The sequence below is a fragment of the Diabrotica virgifera genome, chromosome 5 (genome assembly GCF_917563875.1).
Source record: "Diabrotica virgifera virgifera chromosome 5, PGI_DIABVI_V3a".
In the NCBI taxonomy this organism is placed as follows: Eukaryota; Metazoa; Arthropoda; class Insecta; order Coleoptera; family Chrysomelidae; genus Diabrotica; species Diabrotica virgifera.
In genome coordinates this window covers 143,972,097-143,984,206 of record NC_065447.1, presented here as the reverse complement: position 1 = coordinate 143,984,206, position 12,110 = coordinate 143,972,097, and the positions used below count along the sequence as shown (strand labels likewise).

At 30.1% G+C, this 12,110-nt stretch overlaps 1 protein-coding gene across 1 annotated transcript in view; it reads left to right on the top strand.

Annotated features, from left to right (window-relative positions):
- The first annotated feature begins 480 nt into the window (after nucleotides 1–480).
- LOC126884461 (alkyldihydroxyacetonephosphate synthase) overlaps nucleotides 481–12,110 on the top strand; it is a 146,654-nt gene continuing 135,024 nt past the window's right edge. Inside the window, exon 1 of the mRNA XM_050650395.1 lies at nucleotides 481–763. Within this exon, the coding sequence (XP_050506352.1) occupies nucleotides 693–763 (71 nt within the window). The 5' untranslated portion in view covers nucleotides 481–692. The remainder of the gene's footprint in view (nucleotides 764–12,110) is intronic.

Below are 12,110 nucleotides of genomic sequence, written 5' to 3'. Positions count from 1 at the left end.
AACATTAAAATGTTAAATTTATGTTTTTAAAAGTCTATAAATTTTATAAAATCCTTAAAATCAGCTGTAGACGCAGTACTACCATACCAACACATACCAATCTAACGTGACACAGGGTGACAAACAAACAAAAAATACCAATCACGTGCCGAATTTCATACAATTTTCGATACAAGAACTTGCATAGTGTCATACAGGGCACAAATGTACGTACAAGAAACGATACAAGAAAATGTATATCAGAAACGATATTAGAAATGATACAAGAAAATGCTTAGTGTCATACAGCCTTAAACTTGATAATATGTGTTGCCTACCCCGTCATTTATTTGCACCTGATTGGTTACTAAATTTCAGAGTGCGTCTCTGAACTTTGTCACAGACATACAAAATGATTCTCCTAAACAAAATGCGTTCTTTGTTCTTGACTTGACAGCTCGGCTCTGACACTGACAGTACAAATAAAAATCAAAAAAATCGTTTTTAAATTCAGTTGTATTTACAAACGTGTAGGGTGTGTGTATGTTAGTTTATAATAGTTTTAACCGGGAGACTAAAATAAATATTATTCACTTTTCTATTCAGTTAAAAACCGAATAACTATATTAAATTAAAGATTTTGCATAGAAAAATATGCATTTATAAGAAGAGAACATCACAATCCCTTAAATTCATACACCTAATAATCGAAAATGTCCAAATCTAACCAAGAAAATCAATTAAAAGGACCAATAATTGTTAAAAGCGCTATCCCAAAAAATCGGTAAGTAATATGCACATGCACTATTATGAAATTTATTTATTTTGTACATACTTTATTATGTTGCGACACGCTGAAGTCATAATCATAAATAAAAATAATATCTATGTATGTACTTATTTGTGGGTGTCAGATTTTCTGGTTTTATATTTGCAGGATTTTGTGTTGAAATTCGATAACTTTATTAAACAAAATATTCTACAAATTTACTGAGATTATATATGATTTACATATTTACATGTATACACAGATGCTTTAGAATGGGATTTATTTATAGCTTTTCAAATTATTTGAAATATTTACTGTTGTGAATTTCAAATTTAATATCACCTTTTAATGTAATTTTTTATTCTGGTGTGAATACTGTTATAAATTAAGTTATGGTGTATTCCACGAATATACAACTGTTTTGGATTAACCCTACAAGGAATATTTTAGTGTGCATAAGAAGTACGAAAGTATTTTGCTCTAATAATTACTCCAATAAACAACAATATAATTTGCAATTTACTTTCGTTCTTCATATTTTGCACAGTAAAATATTCGTTGTCGGATAATCCATGCGGGTTGTATATTCCTGGAATGGGGTATAGGTCAACTGACTAACTGACCATCAACAATTATAAATCACTGAATTACAAGACAATAAAAAAAACATATTACTTGAAATTGACTGACATTTTATTTTCTATATATTTCTTGACATTACATTATACCTGTCTATATTGTCAAATACATAAATTAACAACTTAGAGCAATATCCACTTTTAATGTTGTATATTCTAACACTCTCCCTCAACATAAAAAGTAGATAAGCTAAACAATTTTGGTTTCTTTCTAACACACAGGGTAACGCCATTGTTTATATAGGGAGATAGTTGGTCAGCCCAATTCGCGGTGTGCAAGTACTTGGAAGGGATACGCGAAATGATCGTGCGTGAATAGAGGAGAAATATTGCAACTTTCTTTAATAATTCATATCGTCAACTGAAATTGTCAAATTGACGTACATTTCATACCTATTGTCATTTAAGAAGAAAAATTATATATTGCTTCACAATATTGATATGATATGCAATTATTATATAAAGGTAAATTTAATTAATTGTATTTTGCTTGCAGTACTGCATTTTAATAACTAATTTTATTTACTACATACAATTGTTTACGTTTGAATAACACAACCTAAATCTTATTTTTTCTTCTTATTATTTTTTTGGACTATGGCCTTGACAATTATCCAGTAACCAGTACCATATGATTGGCCAATATAATTAAAAGTGCGAATAAACGTTCAGAGCGTAGAAATAGGTGTCGCTTTTCCGAACTTGCACAGTCCCAATAGGTAAATATGTTTGATTCAAATTGAGACATTCACCAGATGTCCTCATAATTTCTGTCAGGGTCGCAACATCAAAATGCATAGACACCAAGTTGGATATGATCCTATTCATAACACCCCAACTCGCATACATATTAAGAAAAATAAATATATATGGAAGAATATATTTAGAAATTGAATTAATGATGTCATGCTATTACACATAATATAATGTATAGTAGCATGACAGCATTAATTCAATTTCTAAATGTCTCTTTAATTGTCAATTTCTAAAACACGTCTGTTTTTTTATTGCTTCGCTTAACATTAATATGATTACTTTTTTATTATTTGATAATCTGTATCCTATTTTCTTTAGCTTGTTTCATACCTACTTTTATCTTGTGATCATTTGTATTGTTCTTAAATAATATATGATTATTACAGCATAGATTAGTCGATGATGTGGTATCATGGGTATCATTCTGCTAAGATATTCATAAAAAATAAACCAATAAGATTCGTTTTCAAAATATGGATGTATGAGGACAAGATGGCTTCTCATATAATTTAAAATACCTTTAGCTTCCCACGTTGTAAATGAAATTTTAGAACCCAATGAGCACCCGAACAACCCTAATGTATTTTTTTTAATTTCTTCACCAGTCATTAAATATTGACAAGCTTGTGTGATAGAGGTATTCGGGTATGTGGAACTGTGTGTGAGAACAGGAGAAAAAAATATTTGTTCATTAATATAATCAAAAACAGTGAAAGAGCAAGATCAGGTAACTTTCCATTATAAATCCGACTGTACTGTTATTTGCGTCAAGTGGAATAAAAATGTTACTGTAGGATTTAAAGTCAATAATCAGCCCTTTTTCTCTTTTATTTATAATAAATCCCATCCACTCCATCATGTGGTGACTTTCATTGGACTGCAATAATATACAGTATGCTGCAAATGAAATAAATAAATTGGTTATTTATTAAACCGGCGACTTTAGGGAAAAATCTTGAAAGAGGTCAATTTTTATTTTATAATTATGAAATTTTGGCATATATATCATACTAGCGACGTCATCCATCTGGGCGCAATGACGTAATTGATGATTTTTTAAAATGTGAATAGGGGTCATGTGCTAGCTCATTTGAAATGTTATTTAATTCTCTATTCAGTAATATAAACATTCACATAATAATTTATACGGGGTGTCGAATTTTTTTTTAACACATTCACGGTCATGACTGCATATGAAGTCATTTACTCCATAAGAATACGTGTATATGCTTCTTTTCATGAGCATTTTTCAGTGCGTCACAAATGATAGAAAAAAAGGTAAGTCCGTGATAATATTATACATTTTAGTGACATGACATTTTAGTTAAATCTGACAGTTGTCACATTTTATTTGCAATTTGGCATAAAAACAAATCAATTGTGTTTATTGCATTTATAAAATGGTATTTTCTTTGATTTGTATAGTCTTATAAATTGTACAGATTATATTCGTAGATATATTATATAATTCGTAAATAATTTTTTTTCGATTATAGCGCCATCTATTGACAATTAGAATAAACGTTATAAACGTCACCGACGAAATGTAATCACCGACGTGAGTTTTTTTCTGTCACATACAATTTAATTCGTTAGAAAGAAATCGAAAAACTGTGACCCACTGAAAGATGCTCATGAGAAAAAGAATACAATGACAGCGTGTCCGTGAATGTGTTAATTAAATTGTTAAAAAAGGAAGAATGTATGTAATTTATTTATTTCAAAATACATTTTATTGTTGCCAGAAAACAGAAAAAAAATGTTTATTTCACAAATAAACATTACTTTTCGATTAAATGTTCAACACATTTTCAACATGTTTTCACATATTTACATGTATACACAGATGCTTTAGAATGGGATTTATTTATAGCTTTTCAAATTATTTGAAAATATTTACTGTTGTGAATTTCAAATTTAATATCATCTTTTAATGTAATTTTTTATTCTGGTGTGAATACTGTTATAAATTAAGTTATGGTGTATTCCACGAATATACAACTGTTTTGGATTAACCCTACAAGGAATATTTTAGTGTGCATAAGAAGTACGAAAGTATTTTGCTCTAATAATTACTCCAATAAACAACAATATAATTTGCAATTTACTTTCGTTCTTCATATTTTGCACAGTAAAATATTCGTTGTCGGATAATCCATGCGGGTTGTATATTCCTGGAATGGGGTATAGGTCAACTGACTAACTGACCATCAACAATTATAAATCACTGAATTACAAGACAATAAAAAAAACATATTACTTGAAATTGACTGACATTTTATTTTCTATATATTTCTTGACATTACATTATACCTGTCTATATTGTCAAATACATAAATTAACAACTTAGAGCAATATCCACTTTTAATGTTGTATATTCTAACACTCTCCCTCAACATAAAAAGTAGATAAGCTAAACAATTTTGGTTTCTTTCTAACACACAGGGTAACGCCATTGTTTATATAGGGAGATAGTTGGTCAGCCCAATTCGCGGTGTGCAAGTACTTGGAAGGGATACGCGAAATGATCGTGCGTGAATAGAGGAGAAATATTGCAACTTTCTTTAATAATTCATATCGTCAACTGAAATTGTCAAATTGACGTACATTTCATACCTATTGTCATTTAAGAAGAAAAATTATATATTGCTTCACAATATTGATATGATATGCAATTATTATATAAAGGTAAATTTAATTAATTGTATTTTGCTTGCAGTACTGCATTTTAATAACTAATTTTATTTACTACATACAATTGTTTATGTTTGAATAACACAACCTAAATCTTATTTTTTCTTCTTATTATTTTTTTGGACTATGGCCTTGACAATTATCCAGTAACCAGTACCATATGATTGGCCAATATAATTAAAAGTGCGAATAAACGTTTAGAGCGTAGAAATAGGTGTCGCTTTTCCGAACTTGCACAGTCCCAATAGGTAAATATGTTTGATTCAAATTGAGACATTCACCAGATGTCCTCATAATTTCTGTCAGGGTCGCAACATCAAAATGCATAGACACCAAGTTGGATATGATCCTATTCATAACACCCCAACTCGCATACATATTAAGAAAAATAAATATATATGGAAGAATATATTTAGAAATTGAATTAATGATGTCATGCTATTACACATAATATAATGTATAGTAGCATGACAGCATTAATTCAATTTCTAAATGTCTCTTTAATTGTCAATTTCTAAAACACGTCTGTTTTTTTATTGCTTCGCTTAACATTAATATGATTACTTTTTTATTATTTGATAATCTGTATCCTATTTTCTTTAGCTTGTTTCATACCTACTTTTATCTTGTGATCATTTGTATTGTTCTTAAATAATATATGATTATTACAGCATAGATTAGTCGATGATGTGGTATCATGGGTATCATTCTGCTAAGATATTCATAAAAAATAAACCAATAAGATTCGTTTTCAAAATATGGATGTATGAGGACAAGATGGCTTCTCATATAATTTAAAATACCTTTAGCTTCCCACGTTGTAAATGAAATTTTAGAACCCAATGAGCACCCGAACAACCCTAATGTATTTTTTTTAATTTCTTCACCAGTCATTAAATATTGACAAGCTTGTGTGATAGAGGTATTCGGGTATGTGGAACTGTGTGTGAGAACAGGAGAAAAAAATATTTGTTCATTAATATAATCAAAAACAGTGAAAGAGCAAGATCAGGTAACTTTCCATTATAAATCCGACTGTACTGTTATTTGCGTCAAGTGGAATAAAAATGTTACTGTAGGATTTAAAGTCAATAATCAGCCCTTTTTCTCTTTTATTTATAATAAATCCCATCCACTCCATCATGTGGTGACTTTCATTGGACTGCAATAATATACAGTATGCTGCAAATGAAATAAATAAATTGGTTATTTATTAAACCGGCGACTTTAGGGAAAAATCTTGAAAGAGGTCAATTTTTATTTTATAATTATGAAATTTTGGCATATATATCATACTAGTGACGTCATCCATCTGGGCGCAATGACGTAATTGATGATTTTTTAAAATGTGAATAGGGGTCATGTGCTAGCTCATTTGAAATGTTATTTAATTCTCTATTCAGTAATATAAACATTCACATAATAATTTATACGGGGTGTCGAATTTTTTTTTAACACATTCACGGTCATGACTGCATATGAAGTCATTTACTCCATAAGAATACGTGTATATGCTTCTTTTCATGAGCATGTTTCAGTGCGTCACAAATGATAGAAAAAAAGGTAAGTCCATGATAATATTATACATTTTAGTGACATGACATTTTAGTTAAATCTGGCAGTTGTCACATTTTATTTGCAATTTGGCATAAAAACAAATCAATTGTGTTTATTGCATTTATAAAATGGTATTTTCTTTGATTTGTATAGTCTTATAAATTGTACAGATTATATTCGTAGATATATTATATAATTCGTAAATAATTTTTTTCGATTATAGCGCCATCTATTGACAATTAGAATAAACGTTATAAACGTCACCGACGAAATGTAATCACCGACGTGAGTTTTTTTCTGTCACATACAATTTAATTCGTTAGAAAGAAATCGAAAAACTGTGACCCACTGAAAGATGCTCATGAGAAAAAGAATACAATGACAGCGTGTCCGTGAATGTGTTAATTAAATTGTTAAAGAAGGAAGAATGTATGTAATTTATTTATTTCAAAATACATTTTATTGTTGCCAGAAAACAGAAAAAAAATGTTTATTTCACAAATAAACATTACTTTTCGATTAAATGTTCAAGCCAGCTACCGTCAGCCACCTGACTCTTGGAAATTTGAACATTTAATTTAAGCGAAATAATTATTTATGAAACAGTTCGTGAAGTATGCTTTTTACGAACGCACTCGATGTTTAGAGCCCGAGCGATAGCGGAGCGAGTGCTATACATCTCGTAAGTTCGCAAAAAGTACTTCACGCACAGTTTCATAAAATATTTTATCTACGATAAACAAATAAAAAAACTGCAACTCTTCGTCACTGGAATTCGATTCTATTCTACAATTTTTAGAACTTTGACATTTAAAAATTCTTTTGTTGACAAAACTGTTGTTGTAATTTATTGCTCACATGTCATCACCATGACAACGCGACAGTTAAGAATATTTGATTATATGAAAGTGTGCCAAAAAACAGTGCAAAAAATTAAATCCCATTTAAAATACATTGTTACTTCACGCACACTTTAAATCCTTCACGCACTGCTATCTATAATGACAGTTTTCACAAACTAAAAACTTATACATAATATGAGATAGAGTAAGTAGATAAAGAAATGTTTATTTGTGAAATAAACATTTTTTTTATTTCTGACAGCAGTAAAATGTAGTATGAATTAAATAAATTACATACATTCTTCTTTTTTTGTCAATTACTTTGATTAAAATTTGTTTTTTGGACACCCTTTATAATTATATTAACGCTTATACTATTGAATTGAGAATTGAATAACCTTTCAAATGAGCTAGCACACGACTCTTATTTTTATCTAAAAAAAATCATCGATTACGTCATCACGCCCAGATGGATGACGTCACTAGTATGATATACAGAGTGAGTTTTATGTATGGAAACACTCAATTATCTCGGAAACAGCTTGCACGATTTTTATAGATTTTGGTGGGTAAGGGTTTTCTGAGGCGGCCGATATTATAGTGGCAATTACATTGTTGTCAGATTTTCCGTTTTTCTGGAAATCTAATGAACTTTCTTATTTCAACTGGAACACCCTGTATATTTTTTGCTTTTTAAAGTCCTAAAGAAATACTGACTATTTTTCATGTTATATTCCCTATACCTAAATGCCATAATTTCGGGGTTATTGCTACATTTATTTTAAAAAACAATTTTAAACAAATTATAAAAATCGATTTTTTTGGTTCGGGTAAATATTACTTTATGTTTTTTGGATCATTGGGAACAAAAAATTTTTTTTGTAATTATTCTATAAAATTGACCATTTTCGAGTTATAAACACTTTAAAACTGAAAAAAAATCGAATAATGACGATTTTCAAGGTTCAAAAACAAAAAAAAATAATTTTAGAAATTACGAAGTACCTAAATTCAAGCTCTATCCTTTTTCTAGGAGCTGGCCATAAGAGTTTTTGGACCGTTTTATTCTAAAACATCGCTTTTTAATTTGTTAATAAAGCGCATATGAGAGGACGGGCGATCGGGCTGCATTAAGAACTAAAAAAAATATTTTAATATAAAACAATTGAAACAATTGAATTTGGCTACTACGCAGTTTCAAAACTAATAATTTTTATTTGTATTTTTGAACCTTGAAAATCGTCATTATTCGATTTTCTTCAGTTTTAAATTGTTTATAACTCGGAAACGATTAATTTTATAGAAAAATTACAAAATATCTTTTTTGTTCACAATGATCCAAAGAATCTAAAATAATATTTACCTGAGCCGAAAAATTGATTTTTATAATCTGTTTAAATTTTTTTTTTAATAAATGTAGCAATAACTCCGAAATTACGGCATTTAGGTATAGGGAATATACCTAACATGAAAAATAGTCAGTATTTCTCTAGGACTTCAAAACGCAAAAAATATATAGGGTGTTCCTTTTGAAATAAGAGAGTTCATTAGATTTCAGAAGACCTAAAAAGAGATGGGAAGACGAAGTCGATGAGGATGCCAGGAACTTCCTGGGAATGCTTTCATGGAAAAGAACAGCGGTAAATCGAAATATTTGGAGAAGCTTGTTGAAGGAGGCCAAGGCTCGATTTGGGCTGTAGTGCCATTGGGTGGATGGATGGAGGTACTTCCATTGACAGATCACTATAAAATTTGCATTGTTAGTGCCTAATCTTCAAAATCTATAATTACGCCATTCAATGGGAGCAAGAATAGGATATTACCTCCGAATTCTATCCTACTGCATGGATTTTAATGAAATTTTGGAAATAGCCTCTACTTATCTCCTAATTCAAAGCCTACCCTATGCGGATGTGTGCTTTTATCTTGGGAGTGGTTTCCACCCCTTCTTAGGGGTGGAAAATTTTTTGGTTAAAATTACCACGGAATTCGCTAGAGAACCTAATTCTAAGCAAAAACTGTTCTATAATTTTTTTTTTAAAACTCAATACTTTTTGATATATACGTGGTTGAAAATTGGCCATTTTCATTGAAACTTAATAACTTTTCGAACGCTTTTTTGCGAATACCTTAAAAACCATGCATATAACTAAAAAACTATATTAAACATTTTTGTAGGTTATGAAAAAAACAAAGAGACACTTGCCTTCATAAATTTTCTAGTTATAATACAAAACGAGATATGGTAGGTGAAAATAGTTTGTTTTTTGGTACATTCTAAAATTGGTGTATTCAGCTTGACATAACAGAGAAACGGTCGATTTTAGCTGTATAATGCTACTAACACGTTTTGTAGTGCTTGAAAAGACCTTTAAAATGAGCTATATTAAAGGTCCATTACATTAAAACTAAGCGAGATATGCTGCAAACAAAATTGATAACTAATGTAGGTATTTTAGGAAAAAATGAGAAGCAATTTTAACCCCCATCCACTAAAATGTAAATGCTTGGTTTTCCTTCTATAATACCTTTTATTATAGTGTTATTTATATGTTCAAAAAGTTTGACCGGTTTAAAATTAATGGTTTTTGAAAGAAAAGATCATATTATAGAGCGCATTTTTAAATTTTCTTAAAAATCTTCCTTTTTCTCCATGTAAGTTGAGAATGATAAGAGATACAGTAATGAAAAATAAAAAGGAAATTTTTATCTGAAAAAGTTTTATCTTTTTCGAGTTACATGGAGGAAAAGGAAGATTTTTAAGAAAATTTAAAAATGCGCTCTATAATTTGATCTTATTTTTTTCAAATACCATTCAATTTAATCCAGCCTAACTTTTTGAACATAGAAATAACACTATAATAAAATGTATTGTAGAAGGAAAACGATGTATTTAAATTATGATGGATGAGGGGTTACAAATATACTTCTCATTTATTCTTAAAATACATTAGTCATTAAGTTTTTTGCAGAATATCTCGCTTAGTTTGCATGTAATCGACAATTAGTATTGCTCATTTTAAAGGTCTTTTCAAACACTACAAAAGTTATAAGTATCATTATACACCTAAAATCGACAGTTTCTCTGTTATTTCAAGTTGAATACACCGATTTGAGCATGCAGCAAAAAAACAAACGCTTCTTACCTACCATATCCCTCTTTGTATTTTAACTAGAAGATTTATGAAGGAACTAGTCTTTTTGTTTTTTATAACCTACAGAAAAAATCTTTATACATAGTTTTTTTGTTAGATGTATTTCATATCCGTCCGAAAAGGTGTCATTTTTCAACGAAAATGGCCAATTTTCAACCACGAATAACTCAAAAAGTATTGAGTTTTCAAAAAATAAATCATAGAACAGTTTTTGCTTAAAATTAGGTTCTCTAGCCTTTTTCGTGGCCATTTTAACCAAAACATTTTTCACCCCCGAGAAGGGGTGGGAACCACCCCCAATATAAAAACGCACATCGGCATAGGGTAGACTTTGTTTCTTGAGCTATTCCCTACTTACTGTGAAAATATCAATTAAATCGATGTAGTAGGATGGAATTCGGAGCCAAATACCCTCATTGACTGCCCTAAATATGAAATTTCCATTTTGAGATTTGGCAACAAATATGAGGGTATTTGAAATACGATAAAAACGCTGAATTTAAACGTTCACATTACAAACGATCTACAACGTTTAAAACTGCCTCTTTTCGATTGTACAAGTACGTTTAATCAAAATTAGAGCCTTTTCAGACGAGGACTCTGTATCCACGATTCGCGTATCCGAAATTCAGCTTTTACATAGACTCAAATGGATATTTTCAGACGGTATTGACGAATCGGCGATTCCGAATTATGAATTTCGGACGTTTCTGAATCCGGCGCCTGAATGTGAATGCGAGAGGCTGTAGAAACATTACGTCAAATGAAGGTTTTCACATCGTGATTCCTTTGTACCACATTCCATAGTCGTGCTATTTTCTATCGAATAGTAGTTGTGAGTAGTGTTGGGAACCATGAATAAACATGGAATAATTACTAAATGAATGAATTTAACTATCAAATGAATTCATTCGAATTTTATTCATTACTATTATACATGTTTATAACTTGTAACTGTAGGGGAGTTGTACCTTGAACCGAATTTTTTCAAAGCTCAATTATTTTTAAGTTTTTAAATTTCAAGGAAAACTTTTTGGACTAACTTGTAGTTTACCCACCATAGTGTACTATATTAAACGGTTATTTTAATAAAACAAAACCAAACACATTTTTTAGAATTTTATTGATTAGAGTTAATTTGGTCTAAGGTACAAACCAGTCCTGTACCTTGAACCACCTAGTTTTGTACGTTGAACCACCCGTAAACGTTTAAAAATATATACAAAAAATTGTGTTATTCAACATTGAACCTCTCAAAATCTAAGTCAAACACATGCACTCCTTTTTGCCTTTCAGACAACTCTGCCTGACTTGGTGGTTTAAGTTTGAGCAAGACATCTTCAATGTCAGTGTCAAATTGTTGATCACTAGGGCCAGACAATTTGTTGCTGTTCAGAATTCTCTTCTGGTACTGGACCTTTAAATAGGGACTTACAGCAGTTACTTGTGCAGGATAAAAATGTGTCTTCTTTTTTCCCATTAATTTTGTACGGCCCAACGTACAAGACGTGATAGCGGTCCAAGGTACAAGACTCGGTCGAAAAGAAAACAAATGTGAATTTAACCTAATAAAACGGTTTTGTTATATTTCTCACTATGTTGTTTAACTACCTGTTAGTATAGGCATACACACCCTGTGATTTAATTTACGATATCTGTTAACACATAAAATAAAAAAGAAAATGTCTCCTATAAATAGCTACTTTTCACAAAATAAAAC